Raw genomic sequence first — 27296 nt, forward strand, 5'->3', positions numbered from 1 at the left:
TCCTCTAACCCCTATTCCCTCAAGGGTGTCATTTAGTTTTGGCCCCTAAACTTACAGCTTGTAAAAATGTACATATGCTAAAAACAATTACTTATGCTGTGTCAGTCTTTAATATTCTTTCTGCCGCTTTACAAGATCTTATTCCTAGATTTATACAAATGGGTTTGATCCATTTTTTCCTAGGCTTAACATATGCAGGAAAAAGAATAAAACATGCAAATCATTTTCTTTAACTTTGTCTGGGCATAAAGTGCACAAATCATTATCAGTTCCATCATGATTAATGGCCCAACATGATATGATTGCATTTATATTCAATACACCATATCTAAATTTCATATATAAGGTTTTTGCAAATTGAGGACACACCTCAAAAATTGCTACGTCCTTAAACAAGAGGAACCAGGTCGTTAGCTGCCTGTTAGATGATCCATATAGCACACTAATTTGGATGTGGGCCCAAAAGGTGGATTTTAGCAGTTCCTTAGAGGCCAAAGACAGTGAGGTTGGGTCGTCCCAAAACTGGGACAGACCCAACTTTCTGAACCACAAGAAAACATGTCTAAGCCACAAAATGCATCTATTCTGATCCAACTCCATAATCTCCTCTAGGCTAGCCTTGTAATGCAATAATTCTGGGGTTGACCATAGTCTTACCCAAAATGTAAGTTGTCTTAAGAGTGCATAGTGGTCAGTTCGTTTCACATTCAATTCCAGAGCAATTGGAATTAATGGTGCTCTTACGGGGAGACTTGCATTCTATAAAATGTTTTCTCCCCCGCATCAAAATTATTTTTGCAGTGAGAACCCCATATTTCGGCCTCATACAGTGCTGCTGATTGAGCTTTCTACTTAAACACCTCCAGGGCTGGGGAAACTGCTTTGGAAATACTGTTCCTATGCTTTTTAATTATGGGTAAAGAGTTCTGGAGCAAAGCTATCTTGCTTTTTTTCCATTTGTGACTTCCAGGATAGCTTTATGTCCAAATATATACCAAACAGCTAAAACTCTGCACATACTACAACATTTGGCTATTAAAGCTATATTTTTTCTAAAAAATGTATGAGGCTTTATGGCCATATATTTGGCACCAGCTCACCCCCCAATCTTGCAGCCGTTCAAAAAATTGGGGATGTCATTTACATACAGTGAGGGTAGTGTTGGTGCCAGTAAGCATCTTTGGCGTACAGCTTTTTTTATAGGGATTGCTTCAGTGAGTTAGCCCCTCAGATCCCACCTTACTTTTGCGTAGTTGTCTTCGTGTAACCTTATTATCTGCTCAAGTAAGTCGCCAGGCAACCCTTGGTGTCTCAATGTGTCCCATAATAAAACACGTGGGATAAGATCGAACGCAGCTTTCAAGTCTACAAAGGCAACGTAGAGGTGCCCCTTTCTTAATTTTACATATTTCCATCCCAAACATGTAAACCTAAAGACCTGGTCCGTTGTGCTAAGTTTTATTCTAAAATCTGCCTGGAATTTTGAAAGCACATTGTTTTCCTCAGGCCAAATATTTATTCGATTTAATAAATCTGCACCTCCTCCAAAGAAGAGCGACATTGCAACCTCTCCATTAAGGGTACCTTCTTTACCACCTCCCCATACTGTACCTCCTCCTACACCTACTCCACCACATCATTCACCTACACCATGCACTAATCCAGGTGATTATGTAAATACAGACTCTGATGACACAGGTGGGGGTGCACATGACCCAGCAGGGACCAATAGTCCTCCTCGGTCACCTAATCCATGGGATGATTATAACACCCCTGATGTGCCTTACCTCCCACAAGACAATGTATATCCTTCCAGACCTTCCCCACCAGAGGATACTATAGGTGTTAACCTACTTGTCCAGAGAGCTGCCCAGTATCATGGGGTTGACTTGCACACCGATACTGTGGAGGAAGATTTCCTATTAGACACTTTTGATAACACACAAAGGTCTACTGCCATTTTGAAAATGATTAAAAGTGTCATCAAGCATGCAACAGAGGTTTTTAAAGATCCTGTCAGGGCTCGGGTCCTTAACCCTCGCATTGAGAAAAAATACAAAGCTGCCCCTACAGATCCAGTTTACATTAGAGGTCCAGCACCACTAGATTCTTTAGCAGTGTCTAATGCACGTAAACGTGCTAATTCACAAACATCAGGTGAGGCCTCACCACCAGATAAAGAATCTAAGCTCCTTGACGCCTACGGTAAACGAACAGCGTCACAGGCAGCTAACATTTGGCGCATTGCCTATACCCTAGCGTTATTGGCAAGATATGACAGGGCACATTATGATGAACTGGAGTCCATAATGCAGCATCTACCAGACCAATATAAAAATAGGGCCAATGAACTCATACAAGAAGGTAAAAATATTACTAATACTTCCATTTGTTGTGCCCTAGTTGCTGCAGATACTGCCTCAAAGGCAATCAATACCAGTACCCTTCTGCGTAGACATGCCTGGCTAAGTATTTCAGGTTTTAAACCTGAGGTACACAATTCCATCCTTAATCAGCCATTTGATGAGACACATTTATTTGGCCCAAATGTTGATGTGTCTTTAGAAAAAATGAAAAAATACACAGACACAGCAAAATCTATGGGAGCCTTGAAGCAGCAAACTCCCAGACGTTCTTTTCGTCGCTCATCATATAGATGCAACACAAGAGGCTACTCCTCCGAAAGCCCCTCCACTTCTTACAAGACCCCTAGCCAATCCACATTCACTAGGGGCTACCAAAGAGGGGGTTACAGGGGTAACAACAACAAAGGCAGAGGCCAAACCAACAACTCCCGCTCTGCCTCCACCCCTACCCAATGGGCAGTTTCTGCTGATTTCCCTTATGGGGTCCTGTTACTGCCATTATCCCACACATAGGGCTGTCTCTGTCATGATCCTGTACAGAGGGCTGTCTCTGTCGTTCTCCCATGCAGAGGGCCGTCTCACTGCCGCGGCGTGGTCTCAACGAAAGCAGTCACCTGGGGAGCTTCTGAAGCACTCCCTGCTGCTGCATGTCTCTCTCAAAGGCAGGCTGTCCTGGGGAGTGATTAAAGTGTTTTCTCATGCTGTCCCCTGCAGAGCGCGCTCTTTGCTGCTGTCCCCTGCAGTGGATTGTCTCTGTGAATGCCCCCCGGCCGGGGCTATTTTTGTCACTGCTTGCCCACCTCAATGGCTGAGTGTCCAGGAGCGCTCCTCCGACTGTCTTGGTGGTCTCTGTTGTTGCATCAGTGGGCACTCTCTGCTGATTTCCCTTATGGGGGCCTGTCTCTGCCTCTTTTCCACGCATAGGGCTGTCTCTGCCATTGTCCCTTACAAATGGCTGTGTCTGCCATTGTTCCTTGCAAATGGCTGTCTCTACTGTTGTCCCATGCAAAGGGCTGTATCTGCCATTGCCCTATGCAAGGGGATGTCTTTGCCATTGTCCCATGTATATGTCTCTGCATTGTCCCATGCAGGGGGCTGTCTCTGCCGTTGTCCCATGCAGGGGGCTGTCTCTGCCGTTGTCCCATGCAGGGGGTCGTCTCTGCCGTTGTCCCATGCAGGGGGTCGTCTCTGCCGTTGTCCCATGCAGGGGGTCGTCTCTGCCGTTGTCCCATGCAGGGGGTCGTCTCTGCCGTTGTCCCATGCAGGGGGCCGTCTCTGCTGTTGTCCCATGCAGGGGGCCGTCTCTGCTGTTGTCCCATGCATAGGACTGTCTCTGCCGTTGTCCCATGCAGGGGGTTGTCGCTGCCGTTGTCTCATGCAGGGGGTTGTCGCTGCCATTGTCCCATGCTGAGGGCGGTCTCTACCATTGTCCCAGTGAAGGAGCGAATCACCTTCAAATCGTTGTGCATCTCCCACAAGATCATGCACAACAAAGGCCCCCCAATCCTCAGACCCCTGATGAAACCCCACCAGTCCACCAAAAACCTAAGATCTGACTCACTTGCCCTTGCTAGCATCCCAAGAATAAAAAAGTCAAGATCCGGCGGCTGCTTGTTTGCCTACAATGCGCCAAAACTATGGAACACCCTCCCGCTTGCCATGAGGAGAGAACATAACCTCCTCTCCTTTCGGAAACAATTAAAAACCTGGCTCTTCCCTTAAATCCAGTCTTCCTTTCCGCCCCTCATCCCCTCTGGAATACTAGGTCTTGTTAGCGCTGGGATGCCAGAGGGTAGCTATGCGCTCTACAAATCCCTACTCAAACTCCCATGCAGGTGGCTGTCTGCCGTTGTCCCATGCAGAGGGCTGTCGCTGCCATTGTCCCATGCTGAGGGCGGTCTCTACCATTGTCCCATGCAGGTGGCTGTCTGCCGTTATTCCATGCAGAGGGCAGTTGCTGCCATTCAAAAAAACTGAAGTGTAAGACTACACGTTTACATTTACTGCATCCTCAATACGAAGTAAATGTAAACTGAAGTCTTATGCTTCATTTTTTTTCTTTTCTTTTCTTACAGGGTCCCAAAGGCGAGACCTATTGGCTATGCCAATGCTTGTTTTGGATAGTCTGGCCCCTTCTATCTTTCGGACTGGCTTCTCCTATTATGGGATCTTTGATGAGGCCAGTTCGCAGCCTCTCCTCCAGGGATGATATTGCTTAGGCATTTGTTTCTGAGGCAAGTATCTGCAGCTAGATGTCTCTATCAGATGAGCAGGTTACTTAATGTCAGTAATGCCTTATCTGGTAGGAACACGATCCAGCTGCAGATTCCTCATCGATCCACCCATCCTCCCCGCTCTGGGAACTGAGGGGGCCTGTTGTCTCCAGGATCCCCTTTTTTCATTCTTCTACAGTTCTTTCAATCTGTATTTGTTGATATAAGAATTTTCCCTTTTTGACTCACTGCAAAGACTATTTCTCTAAGTGGTGCTATGTTGTTGGTGCGTAAATAGTCACGAAAGAAAGTGATGTCAGCGCATCTGGGTAGGGCTTTTATGGACTCCGTTGATGTCCCATTCGTGAGACTCTGCCGCTGCAGTGTTTCTCTTCAACCTTTACCGAAACGCAGAGGTACTGCTGAAAAAATTTCCGGATGCAGTCTGACGCCTGGGGTGGATTCTAGGCTAAGGAATCTACAGATAGATACTCTCTGTACCAGATAAGGCGTTACCTAAATTAAGTAACTTGCTCAACAGGTTGTGAAGCAGAGTGAGCTAACTGAATTAAAGAAGATAATTTTGTATGTATCTAACATATTTTGTTTTCTACTACAGGACGAGTGCTACCAAGTGAGACAGATCTTTGCACAGAAGCTACATAAAGCCCTAGTGAAGTTACTTCTTCCATTGGAATATATGGCAATATTTGCCTTGTGTGCCAAAGACCCAGTGAAAGAAAGGAGGGCGCATGCCCGGCAATGTTTGCTGAAGAACATTAATGTGCGAAGAGAGTACATTAAACAGAATCCCATGGCTAATGGTTAGTACCTGTATCTTAAAATATTACTGTAAAGAATTTGCTAAATAAAGCAATTTGCCAAATAAAAATCTGCACAGATGTTGAAGTATGAAACAAAAGTGTTATTTTGAATATTGAGGCGTGTAGGATAACTGCTTGCAAATAGTGCTTGGGACAGGGAATCGGTGGTAGTCAAACCACAAGAACGAGTTCTTGATTTTTGTGATTTCTTTTTTTGTTGACTTTATGCTTTGTTTTCAAACAGAACTTAAGTGTAATGCTAGACCTATTTCCAAACATATGACACGGTAAGGACCAACTTGCAATAATCACAACCTACTGATAGGTAGGAGCAGAGTGAATTCAATCTGCCCTGGGGAAGGGCCTTTTCTCTAGGAGTAATAAATTGGCTGTGCACATTTTCTTCTTTCTCCATAACATCATTTCCTTTTGCTTTTATGAAAGATGATTTTCCCATCTTAAATCTTTTTAGTGCGGTTTTCTCCCATATCTGTCTTTTTACATTATCCTTCCATCTGTGCAAGCATTTGATATCACTGGAGGATACTCATGGGTTGTAGTATGTTTTACATGGGACCTGACTTCAGTTTGTTGAATGAATTTCTGCAAGGAAAGCAATATCTCACTAGCTTTTATACCACTGATGGAGGTGGTTGTATTTTTACTTCCCATTCATGGGCTGACTAGCACTTCTGACCCCATAAAACTGCACTACTATGATTCCAAGAACGAGTTTTAGATCATCCAATTCCAGGAATTATTCTTGTTCTATCTTCAAGTGAGTGACTGCATGCAAGCAAGAAACTGTTCAGGGTACTTTCCAAGTAGTCTCTATTGTCTGATGAACCTCTTCCATGTTTGGAGATGCTTCTCCACAAGTTGCTTCCGCCTTCAAAACCTTCCTTCAGGTCACCAGTATGTAGTTAGTTAGGACCATGTTTCCATAGGTAGGAAAAGCGTTGTTTGACTTGCCTACATTTTTAGTGTTGTTTGAATCTTCACAAAATGTTTTTTAAAAAAGTGTCAAGTTGGGTCTTGTGCATATTAAGTCTTGGGACGATCCATCATGCAGGGGCAGAGAAAGGGGTCGATGGGGTGCTTTTCCTACGCTAATTCTCATAGGAATTTTGAAGACCACTACAGCCCGTTCTGCTGGATGGAATGACACCAAATTTGGTAGAAAGTTAGAAAGAGTTTTTTTGGTTATTTGATGTAAATCCGTTCTGTAGTTTTAGAGTTATTAAAAGACAAATTTGTATATCTAGGAACATGAAGGCTCAACGAATCCTCCCAGTCTCGTACTGAGATCTGATTGTCTGCCAGCACTTCAACCAGGTTGTGTTGGCAGCCATCTTGGGACTCTGCTTCAGCCCCAGAAAAAACGTAAAACATTTTTTAAAGGGGGGCAGGCAGGTTAGGAATTCCTTGACCCCTTAGCTCTGGTCCTGGATTCCCAGAGTTGCCTTGCCGGGGCAAAAAGGCTGTTTTTGCACAGTTATTCTCGGCGTGTCCACGTCTCCAGCAAAAAAAATTAAAAAGCACTGGCTCCCGCGCTTATTTTGAATAGGGCCCAGAGTTGGCTGGGTCTCGGGGACATGTTCTAAAAAATTAGGTTGGGTGCACAGAGAGCCATGCAGCGTTTTGTATTAGTGAAATGTCAGCCTAACTATAACGTCACTGTAACCTCTGTTTTTTTCAGTGAATTTCTAATGTTTTTTATTCTATTTTCTAACTATAATGTTCATGTAACCTTTAGTTTTTTAGTGAATTTCTATATTTTTTCAAAATTCTACTTCTACTGGAGAAAGAGGGCAGGTCTCCCATAAGTTCTCAGCAGTTCCACTCTGTGGGACTTGCTGGAGGTAAAAGGAGGGGTTGTTGGCCCCCCAAGGACCCTCATCATCCAAGGGGACTTCATCCCTCATCAAGTAGTGCACCAGGAGGTGTGTTTGCAGAGCGGTGGACAAAGGGGGCGGGCCTCAGATGAGCTCTCATCAATCCCAATGTTTGGGTCTTACGGGTTATAACAGGAGGGGTTCTTGACCTCAAAGGACCGACAAAGGGGACTAAATCCCCCAATCAGTGGTGCGTCAGGAGGCGTGTTTTCAGAGTGGTGGTGGAAGAGGGCATGGCTTCTAATAAGCTCTCAGCTATCCAGCTGTTTCACTCTTTTATTTATTAGGGGATGGAGGCAGCGCTGCCCCCACCCCTTATAGTGTTGGCAGCTATCTCAGTCTCATGATGGCTACTAATAGCTCCTGTTTGAAGTGTTGGCAGCCAATCGGAGCTCTGCTTTTCCCTGCAGAAGCTTGTTATTTTTTGCGAAGTTGTCGCAGCCACAGATATCACTAACTTTATTTTCTTAAATTTCCCAACAACTACCAAATGGATTTACACCAAAGAACAAAGCTTGATCTGCATAACCAAATCTTCCTTTCTGCCAAATTTCATGTAATTCTGTTCAGTGCTTCAGGCTTCAACTTAGACTAAAGGTCATATGAGAATTAACATTTAAAAACTCACCTGGCTAGCAGCCGAGCAAGATGGCTGCCTAGTAGAGAGGCTCCGAGGGTAGCAAAACTCTTCCCAACTATCTGATACATAATCCGTAATAGTACGGTGCTCCAAAGGCTGGGACCGACGTCCGGGACCGAGCGGCAACGACCGGAGGTACTCCGATACAAAACCGAAGCCAGGAAGTGGTGGATCCAGCGAGCGACTGGCAGCAGCCTACTCCAACTGCACAGACCGGGGCCTCAAGTAGGTGGCAGCCCGGAAAAGAAGATAGAGTGCTGCGGGGAACGGCGTGCAGCGGAGAAGTGACGGCGGGAGGAAGCTGTGAAACAGCGGACGGGAAGCCCCGTAAAGATCCGGAAGCGGACGCAGCTGTGACTACGACAGCGTGAAACTGAGCACCAGAAGGGAAAGAATACGGGGGAAGCGCTACCACAGATAAGCCAAGCACAACAGCATTGAGACACCCGAGAGCTGCCGAACTACTTGGCAGATTAAAGGGCTGAGACTGGGGACAAGTGCAATCAATTACGGGGCGAGGACTGCTTGCCGGAACCTTCCCCCTATCCTCCTGCTGAGCCTCACAATTTTTGGCAAGATACAGAGGGCAACTCGTGGCGCAGTGCGTAGGCAGAGACATTTAGCACCCCCCTACTCCAGATGCACGCAGAGAACGGGTCGACACCCGCAGGTGGCGAGGGTGGATTAGAACACGAGGACGAGGCGGCAGCTAATCAAGAGTGCAACGACGAGAGGCTCAGCGCACAGTGGGGAGGCTTGAAGGACCAACTCCAGTTGCTGGGTACAGCCCTACACAATCGGCGGGATTGAGCACTGCAGAGACACTGGGACACAAGAAACGCGCCGACTGCGAGAAGTGGCTATATTGCAGGGGACAGAATGCAAATGCGACCCACCCCCGCTCAAAAGGAAATAAACCGGTTGACATAACGCTGCAGAAGGATAACTAGCACAAGGACACTGTCGGAGCGTACCAGCTGGGTCCGAGACGCACAGCCGCATCAGGAGACAAGGGCCTGATACATACTTGGACCAGTAGCAGTTCTAATAGTTTGGAATAGGGAGAGATCCAGGCCAACAGCCACCTACACGTCCAGCTAAGACGCAAACGCGGACCAGTGTGCAGTAACTCAGAGGCCTTATACTTGGGAGTGAAAACAACATTACTTCCACAACACTTTCAACCAACACCATGGCGGGCAGAGGCCCGAAACATCAATTTCCACAGGCAAAGTTGGACAAATTCGCATATGACAAAAACTCACCGCCTCTAACGGAAGGTCGTACCTCCTCAGGCAATGGAGCAGACAATGAAGGTACGACAAAGAAGGTCACGCTGGAGGACATTATGAAGGCACTGTCGAGTGTCCAAACCACAGTAGGCACGATCTCTACAGACGTCTCCCTATTGTGGGCAGACTTCCCCAAAATGGCGGACAGGGTTAAGGAAGTTGAAATAGTCATCAAAGCTCTAGTGGCAGATACATCAGACTTGCAAACCACCGTATCTCGCCTAGAGACCGAGAACAAACTACTATCAGAAAAGCTTGATGACCAGGAAGGACGCTCAAGACGAAATAATATACGAACTCTTGGTGTTCCGGAGAATGAAGTTGCACAGCCATGGACCTATACGTGGAAGACTTAGTCAAAACCAGACTATAACCCAAGGGACTCTCCAGCTTCTTTTCGGTAGAGAGAGCCCATAGGGTGCCCGGCGGCCGTCCCAAACCCGGGGCACCCCCGCGACCAATAATTTCTCGCCTATTCAACTTCAGAGACAGGGACGTAATACTGCAAACATCGAGAGTCTCCCCGCCAATTAAAGTCCAAAACTCCACGATCACCTTCTTCCCGGACTACACAGCAGCAGTGTCCAGACGTAGACGCAGTTTTCTGGAAGTTAAGAAAGCATTACGGGAACATGAATTGCCTTACTCCATGCTCTTTCCGGCAAGACTCAGAGTGGTAGCTGAGGACCGGACATAGTTCTTTGAGACACCCGAAGCGGCATACGACTGACTCGAAGGATGGCAGACAGTGGGCGGCGCTAATCGTTGGAGCAGAAATAACCGCAGTTGTGGGGGGGGGGGGAGAAACGGTCCAGGAAGTCAAGCAGCAAGAAGTCTCGTTCAAGGACACTCAACAGAACCAGTAACGGAAGGGGAAGGCTAGAGACGACAAAGACATCTAAATGAACCCTGGCAAAACATACAGTTACACAGGACTGCGGTTGTGCCGGCTATGGACACTGGACTGAGGCGGGCCTTGGAGGGCAAGACGGGTTAGTGCTCCCAGAGGACCCTCCGCCCCGGACAAGCAAGTACTACGGTTTGGGTGGGTAAAAAACACTCTGCTGAGTTGGGGAGGCAGGCAGGCAGTTGAAGGTCCGTTAGGCAGGGAGGATGGGTAGGAACCAGGGAGGGGAAGTTGTTATTTTGTTAGGTTTGTTAGTGATTATTGGTGGTATTGAAGGCAGGGCAGCGCAGCATTCAAGTGGCAGTTCCTCACGGGAACTCAAAGGCCACCCATTCAAAACAAGCAGGTGTTTTTTCTGATGACAAGTTTCAAGACTGGATTAATAAGTCCGGAATCTGTCTAACTGGCAGGCATGGAGGGGAGAACAGGGAGCAAAACCCCCCCCAAACAAGCACATCACACTCATGGCACTAGACTCGCAACCTAATCACTGTGCTGATACCCTACGGAAGACACAAGAAGCCCCCCTAAAAATTGTGTCATGGAATGTTCGAGCATTAGGGGATAAGATTAAAAGGGGTCTGGTACTACAGGCCTTGAAGCGTAATGGCCCAACACTAGCGCTCATACAAGAAACACACCTCACGGGAGCAGCGTGTAAGGCAATGGACAGATGGAGTTACAAAATAACACATTCAGAATTTTCATCAGGCTCTAGGGGAACGGGGATACTGGTAAGAAAAACATCTCCCTTTATAGTTCTGCAGACTAAGGTAGATGACCAGGGGCGATTTGCAGCAGTACAGGGGCAGTGGGAAGGTAGACTCCTGGTCGTAGTATCAGTCTATATACCACCAGCGCTCCACTCGGTGGCGCCTCCGGCACTAGGTGACTTCCTCCTAACCCTCCCAGAGGGAGACCTCATTATGGGGGGAGATTTCAACTCTACAGTAGACATCACGATAGACAGATTCCCTACGCACCCGCAATCATCAAACTCCTCCCGATTTAGCGGCTTCCTAGAGGCTATGGGGTTAATAGATGTGTGGAGACAATCGCACCTTACAACGCGACAATACACGTTCCACTCCACAGTACACAACAGTCTGCCCCGCATAGACTACTTCCTAATGCTAGACAATGGACTGCGTAACATTGAGGAAGTGGAGATAAAGCCCAGAGGCATCTCCGATCACTCCATGATAATACTTACCTCTCTCAGCGGGAAAAGTCTCGCCATCAGATGTATCCTATTTACCCACACTACCTCACAATTCCTGGCATTAAAAAAGATCAAGTAAAAGCAACAAAGCGTTATTTTGAGGAAAATACGGCATCAGTGGAATCGCCGATAATTGTATGGGAGGCATACAAGGCGGTCCTTAGGGGTCAAGCAATTGCCTCTTTCACCGGGCATAAACGGACAAAGCAGAAAGAACTGACTGAAATGGAATCGGCTCTACAAACGGCTGAGGCAGCACACGCGGCAGACCCGTCCCCAGACGCGACACACACACTAAGCCTCCGACAACAGCAGTAGAGGGACTATTTACGAAGACGGACGGTTGAGAACATCACAGCAAGCAGGCACAAACTTTATGACATAGGGGACAAAGCTAGTAAAATGCTGGCCTGGTTAGATAGACGAGGGATGGTGTCAAGGGCATACGACAGCTTCAGATGCGGGCGGGACCACTCCAGACGCACCCGGAGGAAATAGTCCATACGCTGGTGGAATATTTCCGGGAAGACTACACTCCGGTCTCAGAATTGACAGAGACAGAGGCAGAGGAGTCTCTGAGGCATATCGTGATACCGACCCTTGAGTCGGAGACAGCGATGGAATTAGAGACGGACCTTACGCTGGAGGAGGTGCAAATAGCAATCCTCTCAATACAATCAGGGAAAGCGGTAGGACCTAGCGGTATCCCCATAGAATGGTACAAACAAATGGCTGAGACAGTCAGTACACCTCTATTAGCAATGTACAACGAGAGTCTAGAAAAGGCAGAACTTTCACTAGACCAATGTATAGCGATGATAGTAGCAATCCCTAAACCAGGCAAGCCCCCGACAGAATGCACTTCATACCGCCCAATATCACTGCTCAATGCAGAAGCTAAAATTCTAGCTAAACTATTAGCGACTAGACTGATGGTCCTCCTCCCTTAATTGATACACCCTGATCAATCGGGATTTATGCCCAACAGCAACATGGCCCTTAATCTCCGACGCCTGCAGGGAGCACTAGCACTGGCCCCCACTTTGTCAGAGCCAGCGGTGATACTGTCGCTAGATGCGACAATGGCATTTGACATGGTGTCATGGCAATACCTCTTTGCGGTACTAAAGTTTATGGGTTTTGGTCCCAAGTTCAGAGCATGGATAAGTCTCCTGTACACTAACCCGTTGGCCCGTGTAACGGCCAATGGCCACATATCGGACGAAATATCATTAGCAAGAGAGACACGCCAGGGTTGCCCTTTGTCACCCATATTGTTTGCGCTGGTGCTGGAGCCTCTGGCGACAGTAATTAGGAAGACCCTGCTGCTGGCAGGAATCTGTTGGAAGGAGGGTTGGGAAGACTGCCTTTCGCTTTATGCTGACGACATGTTAGTTTATCTTACAGACCCTGAGCGCAGCATACCAGCACTGCTTCACATATGTGACACCCACGGGAAGGCATCGGGTTACAAGATTAACTGGTCAAAATCAGTTATTTATGTTCTGCGGGGACCAGAACCGGTACTCCCAGCCAATTGCCCATTAACACTAGCAAAGGACTCCTTTAAATACCTAGGAATCCATATCACTAAGGACCCGGCGGACTTCATAACCAAAAATTTGATGCCCCCCTTGGAGCGTTTAAAGCGCGATGTAGCACATTGGGCGTCCCTACTTCTAACACTTTTGGGTAGAGCAGCCTTATACAAAATGATGGCCCTGCCTAGGTTCCTTTACATACTTGACAACGCACCCTATCCGGTTCCGCCTGCTATTTTACACAAGTAGCAGCACAGGTTTCAATTCTTCTTTGGGGACACCGCCCGGCACGTATAGCGCAGGTGAAATTATACAAAAGTTGATACGAGGGTGGGATTGCGCTTCCGAATTTACAATTGTACTATTGGGCGACACAACTTAAAGTTATTAATCAGTGGGTTCACGCGCCCCATGACGACCCAGCATATAGGGCAGATAAAGCACAAACAGGAACGAATACCATGCTAGCAGTGCTCTACGACAAAAGACTGCTTTCGACACTGAGGGTGCCAACGAAACACACAACCATGCTATGGCACAGAGCGCAGGCAAAACTGGGGTGGAGAGGGATAATAACTAAACTTACCCCACTCTGGGATACTAAGAAGCTAGGGCTATTACGACACAGTAAGGGCTTTACGCCATGGGATATTATAGGCATCTCCAGGGTGGAAGACTTATGGGACAAGGGAACAGTGATACCTTTCACCCAGCTACAACAGCAATATGACCAGGGCCCGAATGAACTATACAGATACATACAGATACGACACACATTGCTGACAGTCATTCCACCAGACACTGAGGTCCCGGAGGCTGCCCCGCTGGAAGATTGTTTACTCACTGATCACATGCAGAAAAGCACCACATCACTCACCTATAGGAAACTGCTAAATAACCTAGCAGACCCCACAGTCACATTGCGAGAAAAATGGGTGGCAGAAGTTGGAGAAATGGACGATTCAGAATGCCTAGAAGCTCTGGCATCGCCTAAGGAGGTGGGAATCTCTGCCAAACTCCGACTAGTGCAGCTTAAAATCCTGCATCGCATATACTACACTAGAACCACTTTATTTAAGCTACAGAGGACGCAACACCCATACTGCCTTCGGGGCTGCGGGAAAGAAGGCACCTTTTTTCACACAATATGGGACTGCCGGGAGATAATGGCCTATTGGCGTCAGGTCCTACGCACCATATCACAAACAATGAAGGTGTCCCTTACACCGGAGCCATTGGGAACCTAATGACCTCACACGACACGGACAAACTTGTTACATTAGGGTTCATGATAGCTAAAAGGGATATAGCACAAAAATGGGGGGCTACAGAGAACCCTACGTTGGCAACATGGTGCAGAAACACGGATCACGCTATGATCACGGAGTACTAGAGGACGCTCACGAAAATGAAATTAAATATGGGCGGCTTGGAACACTTACTGAGGGGACATCTGTGATCCACTACCAGAGTCTGACTACGATAGTGCGGACGAGGAATGAAAGGTTGGGAGGGCAGAGGAATGGGGATAAGGGTACCACAGGAACTGACCACTGAAGTGAAATGTAACATTACATGTAAAAGTAATTATGTTGAAATATGTGTAACTCCACCAAACAAGAAATGAATCTGCAAACTGTCTGTATCGCCACTTGGATACTTGATCTTAATGAAAAAAATTGTTTAACCAGAAAAAAAAACCTCACCTTTTTTTAAACCTCCCTTTTTCTTGGCTCTCGCTTCGCTGATCACCACGAAACAAAGAGCTAAGAGATTCACAAGGGAACTTTTTGGGGGAAATTTCTTGAAGATTCGTCAAATGGCACCAAAGATGCAGGCAAGCCAAAAAACACGTCCTATGAAAACATGGTCCTAGCTATAACTCCCTACTGGTGACTGCCAGTAGGTAAAATATAAATAAATATATAATTTTTGACAGAACACAAGGCTTTTGTATTGCATAAACATTTGACCTCATTAATTCTTGGCTTGAACCTCCCCAGTAGTGCACATAACATGTTACCAAAACATGCTTGCATCCATTTTTAGGTCTTGCGCCTAGTGGTGCAGTGCGCAGCACGAGACATTTAGTAGCTAAAAACGGGGTTTTCAAGCTGACCTAGGAATAGCCACGCTTGTGCGTGCGCTTTTCCTTTTGTGGGCCGCTATTGGCCTTTGTGTTTCCTCGCGGGGCTTAACGTCAGTCCTCTTTCTATGTACATGCAAAAAATGTGACGAAGAGCTTTTAAACTTGCTTCCTTCCGTGTCAATGGTAGACACTGACGAAGGAAAACCGAAATGCGTTTGTCTGCTGAGTGGTTCTGATTAAAATCAAACTGAACACTTCCCCCGCGAGTGCCGGATTTTCTTTCTACCAAAGCGAGAGAAACTCTGAGCTGCAATTTGTTACGTGGAGCGCCACCACGAGTGGCACCCGTCTGCGAGTGACCCGGATATTTGGTGCAACGGAGCTGGAATATATATATATATATATATATATATATATATATATATATATATATATATATATATATATATATATATATAATTATTTTTTTAAACCCTTAGTTTAAGAAGTGTTTGTTAAAGAGTAATACCACTCACCTTTTATGGAATTGTCTAAAACTATTTAAACATTTATTAAGCATTGGGATTCATGTTTTAAATCCTCTCTTGTTTTGAATACTGAACATGGTGGGGTAACGGTTCACTGTCCCCAAATCTTCTGAAGAAGTCAACAATTATGTCCTGTGGCAACCCAATGACCCAGCTCTGACGTAGATTACTGTATGACGTTGATGGTGGCTAGGGAGAGGAAGGCCAATCCTAATACAAATGGTGGCGCTAGCACCTCACCTTGGAAGCCACATCTCCAAAAGTTTAGGGTACATTGGTGTTATTAGGGAGATGCGTGGGCACAGAGTTTTAACAAAAGTCTTAAGATGAAAAATGCAAAGTGAAGCTCTGCATATAACATTCTCCCATTTGCCCGCTGCCCATCCCATCCTAAGGAACAGTAACACTTCCACAAATCTGCCAATCCTGCTTGATGAGTAACATACATATTTTGGGTTAAAGTGACTTAACTGTCAAACTGTGACTGAATGAGAGGTTTAGTCTGGTCTCGCACATGAAAAAAGTTTAGAGAAATGAATGACGCTAAAAAGCAGTTGGATTCAATCCCTGTAATTACAAGCACATCAACATTACCAAAAATCAGTTTCACGGCTCAAGGCAACACGTGCCTGACATCAAACTGCTGAAACACAAGTCTGCCTCACAGGGGAATCTCACTGGTTTGCCATACAAGACAGAATCTGCTTCAAAACTGGTTAAGAACCAGCCTGTCTCAGGTAATAAATCACACCTGCCACCCCAAACTGTGAACTCTTATTTGCACCCCTTGTGTCCAATCATTTAAGTATTTTTGTCAAATAATACAAAAACATGGCTGCTGGGCCTCATGGCCTCCTTTTTCCTGCTGACCAATCATGCCAGGTGGCTTATGTAGGATCTATAGTGGGACCTGAAGTTCCAGTGGGCGCAGCATTGGGTGAATCTGTCAGACTACGTTCAGATCTCGGAGAGCAATGCTCAACAACTGCAGTGGTGGCTCACGAACCAGGATTGGGTCAGTGGCAGGTCTCTCTCCCTTCCCCAACCCTACCACACTGTGGTGACGCATGCTTCCCTTCTGGGGTGGGGCGGCCACATGGGAGAGGCGGAGATCAGAAGCCTCTGGTCTCCGGCGGAGTCCGAGCTTCACATCAACCTTCTGGAGCTCTGAGCGATTCGTCTTGCACTGAAGGCGTTCTTTCCCTCTGTCTGGGGAAGAGTAGTGCAGGTGTTCACAGACAACACCCCAATGTGGTATTGCAACAAACAGTGCGGGTGGGGTCGTGGACCCTATCTCAGGAGGCCCATCGCCTCTAGTTGTGTCTGGAACATCAAGACATTTCCTTGGTGGTTCAACACCTGGCAGGTTCTCTGAACGCCAGGGCAGACCAACTCAACCGCATGTGCATGATGGATCACAAATTGAGTCTTCACTCAAAGGTGGTGCAAGGTCTCTTTCAACAGTGGGGAGAGCCTTGGTTAGATCTATTCGCCACCGAAGAGAAGGCGCAATGTCAGCAATTCTGCGCGTTGGAATTTCCAAGGCGGTACTCGCTCAGCGAAGCTTTTCATCACGAGTAGAGTTGCAGTCTGTTGTACGCCTTTCCGCCTATACCACTTCTACCCAGAGTGCTGAAGATCAAGCACGACCGGGCCCAAATCGTTCTTGTAGCTCCGGATTGGGCACGAAGAGTCTGGTATCCCGATCTGTTTAACATGGCCATCGATCCTCCGATCCAACTGCCTCTTCGGGAGGATCTTCTGTCACAGCAGCAGGGGATGGTCCTCCACCCGAACCTGTCCAGTCTCAACCTCCTTGAGTCGAGATTAAGCGGCGGCAGTTGACGTCTTTCGACCTTCCTCCCGAGGTCTGTGATGTAATCGTGGCAGCCAGGCGTCCCTCCACAAAGACGGTATACTCCTGAACAAATTTGTGGCACGTGCACAGCAAAGGCTGTGGATCCCCTTTCTGCCCCTCTCTCTGAAGTCTTCATGTTCCTTCTCTCTTTAGCCCAGCAGGGCTCTGCTCTGGGCACTATCAAGGGCTACCTTTCAGCTATCTTTGCCTTCCTTCGGCTGCCATATCAGCCTTCTCTTTTCAAGTCCCCGGTAGTTTCTTGAAAGGCGTATCGCATCTCTTTCCTCCAATTCCTTTCATTATGCCTCGGTGGGACTTGAATCTTGTACTAAATTACTTAATGTGAAGTCCCTTTGTGCAGCTTCATAACTGTCCTTTACGTCTTTTGGCTCTTAAGACTGCTTTCCTGGTAGCCATCACTTCTGCTAGAAGGGTGAGTGAGCTCCAGGCTCTTTCTTCTTAACCTCCTTTCCTGTCTGTTCATCCGGACAAGGTGGTTCTCCGGACTCGTCCATCCTTCCTTCCTAAGGTGGTCACTGCCTTCCACATCAGGCAGACCATTACTTGCCCACCTCCTTTCTGTCTCCGCATCCTTCAAAGGAGGAAGAGAGGCTCCACCGTTTGGTCCCAAAACGTGCTCTCCTATCTGAATCACACAAAACAGTTCCGGGTGGATGATCAACCTTTTGTTGGTTACGTGGATGCAAAGAAGTGTCGGGCCGTACACAAACGCACCATTTATTGATGGGTAGGATTGTTACTCTCTGGCTAAAAAGGAGCCTCCAGTGGGGCTGCGCAATCACTCCACCAGGGCGATGGCAGCCACTACTGCCTTAGGAGGAGTGCCTCTGAATGACATCTGTAAGGCAGCCACGTGGGCATCGCTGCACACGTTCATTAAACACTACTGCCTGGACAGCCAAGTCCAGAGAGACAGCTTCTTTGACTGTTCTGTTCTCCAGGACTTTCTGGTGTGAACTTGGTTCGCAGACCCACCTCCGGGGTTGGTATTGCTGGGGTATCTTTTCGAAGTTAAGGAATCTATAACTAACTGTTTCTTTCAGAGGAACAAGTTACTTTCCTTCGGTAAGGATATATCTGTAAGAAACATAGGTTAGTTATATATTCCTTCCCGCCCCATCCATCCTCCCCGGTCTGCGAACTGACTCCTAGGGTTAAGGGCTTCCTTTCAGGGCCCTAGTTTTGTGCACCAGTGGTAAGTGGCTTGCATGGCTCGTGGAAAGTCATGTACAGAAATGACTTCAGTGTGCGAGGGTGACGTCTGTGTAGCTACCACGGCGTCACCCCGGCAACCACAACGCCAACGTCGAACGCAGAGTCGACCGAATGCTTCTTCCGACGCTCAGGGATACTGCTGACGAAAAACGTTGCAGATCTTGTCTGACACCTGGCGGTAATTCCAAGGTAAGGAATCTATAACTAACCTATGTTTCTTACAGATATGTTGTTACCAATGGTAAGTAACTTGTTGTCTAGGGCCAGACTGTCGGTATACCAGGAGGCCTGAAAAGTTGAAATTATCGAATAGCTTAAACCCGAACAAATCTGCCTACAGTAGCGAGCCAGGGTCACAATCCACGATGCACAGAGTGCATCTAAGAGAGCTCTGCGCCACCAAGGCCAGTCTCCCACCTCTGCGGTCGAGGCGGTCACGTCTGAGAATGATATAGCCAGGGGGAACAGCATCTGCCAGGTCTGGATCTGAGTTCTCCTTTGCCCATGTCTCGGCGACAAAGAGGCAGTCTAAGTTGAGAGTTTGAATCATAAAAAGAAATTTCGGTTTTGTGTTTTGCCATGGTGCATGCGTTTATTAACCTTTCCCCGAAAAGGGCTAGATTTGAAACCAGTTTTGACAGTCCCAGGGACAGAGGCCAGGCCGTATATGGGTCTGAAATTGCAAAGCTGACAATTTTCGGCCTCCCTAGTAGGAAGGACAAGTTTATTTGCACACACCATGTGGAGTGGTTTGAAACGTAGTTTTAGAAGACATGTCCTTGAGTAGGTTTTAACCGGGGCATTTTTATTTTCTGGGGGGATATGGGCAGCATGCCTGGTTCCTGGCACAGTCTAGGCGCGGATGGACACAGACGGGCTTGCCTTTGGAGCGCCTGCTGTGCTCGAAATACTGCGGGCCCAGTGTTGCTTCGGTATTTAATGCCACAACCCGAAAGTATGCGCAAGCTGGACCTCTAACCCCCAAGATGGCAGCCGTGCGAATGCAAGGGCTTTTCTCCATGCATTAGGGAAAACCCATGATGAACCAGAGAGTCGCACAGAAAAGAAAAGATGAACCAACAATGGGAGAAGAGAGACGCCAGACCTAGGGCATAGGCCAGGTACCTTAGAAAAAGCTCTGGTGAGTTAAGCCATTTACCATTTAAGAAGTCTTTATTCGATTATTTCATCTCAAAAGACGTACATACATAATATACACAATAAAATAACAAGTTCATAAAACAGTTTTAACCGACATACATATAATGGGTACAAAACATTAAGTCATTATGGCATTAAAAAAGTATTAAATCAGTTGATAGACATTCTTATAATGGGTACATAACAATAGATTAAAATACAATATAAAAACCAGGAAGATCGAGATCAGCAGTTAAAAGTTACTATTTAAATGTACAACAGGCAATCCTAGCACTTGTTGTTTTTTATATAACTAGTTCTAATCACCCACGCCCATCCGAGGAATTTAGCCACACCAGTAACAATAAGAGGGGATAGATTGGTTCTTAAGAGTCTGCTAGCTTCAATAGCTGAGCGAGTACCCAGGGATCTACAGACTGGGCCGAGCCATTTGGACCTTGGAGCTGCATAAAGTGGGCAGACAAACAAAAAGTGATCAACACTTTCGCTCAAAACTTGACAAAGAGGGCAACATTCTGACCCCCTTGAACACCATTTGTTGGTAAATACCCTTACAGGCAACGTACCACATCTAAGTTGATACGGTCCATTGGTTTAGTAATTAGGTCCCAGTATTTTTCAAACTTAGAGGCATCTTTGTAATCAATGAACTTACTAGAAAGGTTGTTAGCAGGCAATCTCTGATGACGGTTTGTGGTCACCCAGTCCCAATACAATGCTTTTAATGTTTTCTTTGTGGGAAAGACCGCCGAATCAGGGGCCACCCAAAGATTACTTAACCCTAGAGCAAAAAGTTACAATTTAAGATCTCTAAACCAACTTATATTCGATGAACCAGGGATGTTTCTAACATCAAGACAGGCCTTTGCATACATGTTAAGCTCCGGCGTCGTCCATAGGCGCCTCCAGAACGCCAGTGGGCGAAATCTAGCCTGCTCTTCAACCGGAAGACACCCTAGATCGTACATAAGTGGGATCCTTGGGGTTGACTGCGGCAACACTGTGGCTACCCTGAGAAATTTGTTTTGGGCTAATCTCAGAGGGTCCAAGTTGCTATACCCCCAAAGTTCCGCCCCATAAAGAACAGAGGGAAGAACCTTGGATCCGTAGATTTTAATAAGTGGCGAGATGGGCTGAGTATAGGATCTTTTGTGCTCTTTAATCAGCGCACCTCCAATCTGGAGATGTTTCAAAGCCATAAGCTCAATCTGTGGGTTCCAGCTTAGGGAGTCGCTGAATGTAACTCCTAAATAAGTGAACAACTTCAATTGTTCAAGGGGCAAACCCCCCATTGTGACCCTAGCGGAGGTTTGATTGTGGCATCTTAAGACCATAAATTTGGTCTTAGAAACGTTTACCTCTAACTCATGTTCCTGACAGAATAACTCAAACCTAGAGAGGGCCCGCTGGAGACCCTGTCTGGTTTTAGATATTAAAAGGGTATTGTCAGCGAACATGAGTAGAGGTATTTTCATCCCTGCTAATTAAGGGGCATCAGTGGGGTGATTAGTAAAATAATTGACAACCCTATTAATATATAGGGAAAAAAGGGTAGGGGCTAAAGCACAGCCTTGCCTAACGCCTTTTGCCACGGAGAACCTGTCTGTCACTTCCCCGGGTTTGGCCCACCGCACCTGGGCATAGGTATTCCTATGTAAACTAATTAACAAATTAACAATAGGAGATGGCATGCCCATATCTAAGAGGCTCTTCCATAAACCAGCCCTAGGTACGAGGTGAAAAGCAGACCTAAGATCTACAAATGCAGCATAAAGGTTGCCTTTGCCTAAATAGACAGTCTTCCAGAAGAGTAACATGAAACGATAGGCCTGGTCTAAAGTGCTAACATGGGACCTAAATCCAGCCTGTAATGGAGTCAGAATATTTTCAGAATCTATCCAATCTTGAATCCTAACAAGGACAAGCCAGGCTATAATTTTTTGTACTGCATCTATTAGGCTGATAGGCCGATAGTTAGAAGGAATCGACCTATCACCTTTCTTATATATAGGCCGTATTTCCGCCCCAGCCCAAGAATCAGGAACTCTGGCACCAGATGCCAGAGCGTTAACCAACTGTACCAGATATGGAACCCATAGATCTTGATCCTGGAGAAAAAGGTCGGCTGGGATGCAATCTGGTCCAGGAGCCTTCCCTCTCGGGATAGAGTTCAAGACAGATTTCACTTCTATAGAGGTGAACACTAGAGGGTCTGCTGGTAATGGCCAGCAGATGTTACCTAGAGAACAATCCGGACCCTTAAATTGGTTCCCAAAATAACTTACCCACTGTTCTTCACCCACCGAAGAAGGGCTCGGCCGATCATCCTGAGACAGCCCCATCTAAGTAGATGCCAAAACTGCTGGAAATTCTTGGAGCTACATGCATCCGCCAGTGCGGACCACCTCTCTTCATCCCATTTCACCCTGGCTCTATGCTTCTCTGCTTTAAAAGCCTTCCAACAATCCCTTATACGGCTCAAATCCTTCAGTTTGAGAGCCTTAAACAATTCAGCATGGGTTCGACGACACTCATCATCGAACCAATTTAACCTTTTTGTACACCCCCTTCCCCCCCTCTTAGTGAGGGATTTGATGAAAAGGTTCTTTAGGGACCCAAACATAAGAGTATGTGTGTCAGTGATCATAGTGTTTATTGCCTCCTGAGATTCACATTTGGAAATGTTATCCAGGGAATCAGAAACAACAGCTCTTATAGTTTTACAGGCTTCAGGATCCGCACTAATTTTTGTCCAACGTACTCTTCTAGTGTCATTAGTGAGAGTAACGTTATCCTGAACAACATTGGGAGCATGATTTTCTTGGCCTGAGAAACTTGTATCCCTAAATACTACCACTAGGGGATCGTGATCACTTTCAGGGCGAGATGTTACCTCCATGTCCACCAACAAGTGCCACAATTTAACATCCAGTAAAACATAGTCGATTCTACTACTATGTCTACCATTACTTAAAGTATCCTTGCCTAACCTATCAGAGGTTGTTCTACCGTTGAGGGCACGCAGGCCATGATCCAAACACATACCTTTAATAAAAATAGCCACCTGAGACCACCTTTTGATCGGGACTAGATCCAATTGTGGGATCCTCCAGGCCTGATCTTCAGGCTCAACAAAAGAACCGTCATCCTGGCTCAGGGGTTCAAAGCATGAGTTTAGATCACCCATTACCACCTTTAGCCCTAAATCTGAGGCTGTACTTAAGTAATCGTCCAGGATGATGAGGGACGGAGAGATCTTACCTCCCTGAATACCCCTGGCATAAATATTAACCACCAGAATATCCAAGCCACTTGTGGATTTTATGCTAACGAGTAGTATGTCCGGACTGTCAATATAGACTTCTTCGACTATGATGCCCGCTTTCTGCCTAACCCACACTGTCAGGCCCCCCATAGCACGACCTTTTTGTCCCTTAACGGCCAATTTGCTAAAGGACAAGTAACCAGCGAGAAACAGTGGTTGAAGTGACCAGGTCTTTTGGAATGACCAAACATCCCCTTTGCGAATGAAGCTAACCCAATCCGGTATAGACAATCTAGACTCCAGACCTGCAATGTTCCAGCTACCCAGAATAGTACCATGGGCACTTGTTAGAGCATTAGATATCCCCTTATCGAGAGAACACTCAACATTTTCAATTGGGATAGCAACTGTCTGCATACTAGCAGCTCCCATTATAACAACGCTGTCACCTAGTTCGTCAAATATACCAGAGGCAGAATGCTCACCCAAAGTACCTAGTGCTGAGCTTCCAGACTCTGTTTGCAATTACTGGTTCTATGGGTTCTTGCACCACTGATGAATCCCTAGACCCATACAATTTGATAGAAGTTACAGTTACATTTTGAGCAGGATGGCCCCTGGGGTCTAAAACTTTACACAAATCATTCAGTTTAGATTTAGAAACTGCATCCCATGGGATTTCCAGACTGCCCACATCAGCCCTTGTAGAGGTAGTTTGTCAATCAATATGATTCAGGTCTGATAGGGGCTCGTACAAATTCCTCAGCGGGATGTTCCAAAACTCGTTCTGCTGAATGAATTTGCCAGGGTTGTTGAAATTTGAAGGGTGGCTAAACTGTTGCTGGGGGTTAGGAAAAACATGTGGTGCGGGATTACCCAAGAACTGGGGGTATGCATTATAGTTAGCCCTGGATGGTGTGTAAGTAGAACTATTGTATGCTGACTGTGAATAAGCTTGATACATGGCTTCTGGGTTGATCTGGGGCCCATTAAATCTATGGTTGAAGTTGGTCCATTTGAGGGGGTATGGTTTATTTATCGGGCGTGATTGTCCTTGTAATTGAACTTGTGGATTAACCAAGTGACTCAGGGTAGAAATAACTTAGATTCCTGGTGGAGATACCACCATCATAGTTTCCCACAAACCAGTCGGTGAGATGGGACACTACCCTGTGATCCCTGAAGTTAATAATCACAATATCTCCCTCAATATCTTTTGGGCGGGGACCTACCCACTTGCATCTACGAACAGAAATAATATCACCAATAAGATGGGCCGGAAGTGGTCTATTAGTCTTCAACCAAAAGATGACCTTATTCTTTAGATTATCATTACTTTCCCTATTACCATTGAGAAGAGGAGGCACACCCGTCATAATGATAACATAATTAGCTGAGTCAGGTGGAAGATCTACCATGTTCCTACGATTTAGATTGGGTCTAAAGGTGGGATTGACCGACTTGGCTACTCCTGTGTTGTGGGCTGCCTTACTTCCCACAGCCGGTGGCTTTGAATTTGGTACGCTCGGCTTATCTTTAACAGTGTTGGAAGCACTTTTAGGAGCGGTTGGCCCTTGCTGTGTTTTAGGTTTACTATGTGTCGTGTTGTTACTGGAGAATCCAGATTGTATTTTCGAGGGAGCAGCAGTAACACTGGGCTTTGGTTGAGGGGCCGGCTGGCCTACCAAGCTCGTTGGTAAAGGTGGAAACCCAGTGAGTAAAAGTTGATCCATCTTTTCACCTAATAACCTTACACGTTCCAGGATAGGTAGCATATAGGATTTTAGGAGTTTCTCAAAGATATCAAAACACTCCTTGTTAAACCCAGTGGCGGTATCCACTGAGGGTGTTGGTGGATGGGGAGACCCAACGGGAACCTCAATTACAGGAAGTACCGAAAAATCGGTTAGCTGCGTGGTTTGGGTGGGGGGACAAGTTTGTTGAACTATACCTTTTCTTTTAACCCCCCTCCCCCCCCCCCCTTTTTCCTTTTCTTCCTGGGTGGAGGGCAGACAGCTCGTACATTACTAGAGGATTTGGATTCAGAAACAATATTAAAATGGATCAGCGAATTCCTTCCCTGAGATTCACTTAAACACGAGTGATTAGTAAGGGTTGAATGTAACTCTGGGGCTGCGATCTGCTCAACATGATCGGTAAAATCAATATAGCTACTCTGGACAAGATTTAGGGCTATTATGACGACCTTCGCTATTCGTAGTGGAGCAGACAGGAGAACTATTAGGTACACGAAATATACTTGGAATTTGGTCAGTGCTTGTTACGTCCAAATCAATAATCGTTTACCCTTGTACTGCCATATCTTGGGAATTGTTGAATGCAGGCTGAGAGGTCAACAAAGTTTGTTTCAGAAGTTCAATGGACCGGCGACGATCAGCCCGCTTTTCAGCTAGAAGAAGTTCTTTGTCAATCTCCTTGGTGACCTTGTCGAAATATTTATCAAGGGGCCCCTGAAAAGAGGAACCAGACATATTCACCATAGGACAAAAGATGGCCACAGGAGACTAGTCCCTCTGATAGCATGCACAAGGATATGTAACAGAGGGAAGGATAACACACAGTTACTGTATAAGAGTTAGAGACCTGGCCCAGCCCGGCCCCTGATGGCCACAGACGGTCCCGCCCTTGTCCCGGGCTTCTCCCGGCACGCTTCCGCGAAGCGGAGGCAGTGGTCGCCTTTAAAGTCAGATGCTGCTAGCTAATAGGTTGAAGGACAGGGGGGTGTGGCCAGCGGGGAGAGCAGCCCAGGTGTGGTGAAATGGGCGCGCAGTTTACCGTGCTCCCCTTCGGCCTTACCAGCGCCCCACGGGTGTTCACGAAGGTGATGGCGGTGGTCGCAGCACACCTTCGCAGGTTAGGGGTTTCAGTCTTCCCCTACCTAGACGACTGGTTGTTGAAGGCGGGCTCGCCCCAGGCAGTCGTCAGCCACCTCCAGACCACGGCGGATCTCCTGCACAGGCTGGGATTTTCCATCAATGTGCCGAAGTCACACCTGTGTCCCTCTCAGAAGCTCCTTTTCATCGGAGCGGTTCTCGACTCGGCGCAGTTTCGGGTTTACCCGCCCGAACAGCGGGTCCGGGATATACAGGCTCTGATTCCGGTCTTTCGGCCGTTATCCCGGGTTTCGGTCAGGTTGACGCTGCGGCTTCTGGGGCTGATGGCCTCCTGCATCCTTCTGGTGCATCACGCACGGTGGCGGATGCGGGCTCTGCAGTGGGACCTGAAGTTTCAGTGGGCCCAGCACCGGGGCGACCTGTCCGGCCATGTCCTGATCTCGGAGGGCACTGCGAGACTGCTGCAGTGGTGGCTCACGGACCACGATTGGGTCAACGGCAGATCCCTCTCCCTTCCCCAACCGGAGCACGTAGTTGTGACGGACGCGTCCCTCCAGGGCTGGGGAGGCCACTTGGGAGAGGCAGAGATCAGAGGACTCTGGTCTCCGGCGGAGTCCCGGCTCCATATCAACATGTTGGAGCTGCGGGCGATTCGTCTGGCACTGAAAGCATTCCTCCCGTCTGTCCGAGGGAGCGCAGTGCAGGTGTTCACCGACAACACTACCGCCATGTGGTACTGCAACAAACAAGGCGGAGTGGGGTCGTGGACCCTTTGCCAGGAGGCTCTGCGTCTCTGGCAATGGCTGGAACATCAGGGCGTGACTCTGGTGGTTCAACACCTGGCAGGTTCTCTGAACGCCAGGGCGGACGAACTCAGCCGTCGGTGCTCGATGGATCACGAATGGCGTCTGAACTCGAACGTGGCGCAAGGCCTCTTTCTGCGATGGGGAGAGCCTTGGTTAGATCTATTCGCCACCGAAGAGAACGCGCAATGTCATCAGTTCTGCGCGTTGGAATTTCCAAGGCGGCACTCGCTCGGAGACGCTTTTCGTCGCGAGTGGAGCTGCGGTCTGTTGTACGCCTTTCCGCCTATACCACTTCTGCCCAGAGTGCTGAAGAAGATCAAGCGCGACCGGGCACAAGTCATCCTTGTGGCTCCGGACTGGGCTCGAAGGTACTGGTATCCCGAGCTGCTCAGCATGTCAGTCGATCCCCCGATTCGTCTGCCTCTTCAGGAGGACCTTCTGTCGCAGCAGCAGGGGACAGTCCTCCACCCGAACCTGTCCAGTCTCCACCTCCATGCTTGGAGATTGAGCGGCGACAGTTGAGGCCATTTGACTTGCCTCCTGAAGTTTGCAACATCATTCTGGCAGCCAGGCGTCCCTCCACTAAGACGGTATACGCC

General features: G+C 47.2%; 1 protein-coding gene across 2 annotated transcripts in view; it reads left to right on the forward strand.

The window, feature by feature from the left end:
• The window catches only part of PDS5A (PDS5 cohesin associated factor A), a 1517933-nt gene that overhangs the window by 1006537 nt on the left and 484100 nt on the right, over positions 1 to 27296 (forward strand). For both annotated transcript variants that reach the window (XM_086963962.1, XM_086963961.1), the window contains exon 25: positions 5199 to 5403. In XM_086963962.1, the coding sequence (XP_086820088.1) occupies positions 5199 to 5403 (205 nt within the window). The remainder of the gene's footprint in view (positions 1 to 5198; positions 5404 to 27296) is intronic.

This window comes from Lissotriton vulgaris, chromosome 3_2 (genome assembly GCF_964263255.1).
Source record: "Lissotriton vulgaris chromosome 3_2, aLisVul1.2, whole genome shotgun sequence".
NCBI lineage: Eukaryota > Metazoa > Chordata > Amphibia > Caudata > Salamandridae > Lissotriton > Lissotriton vulgaris.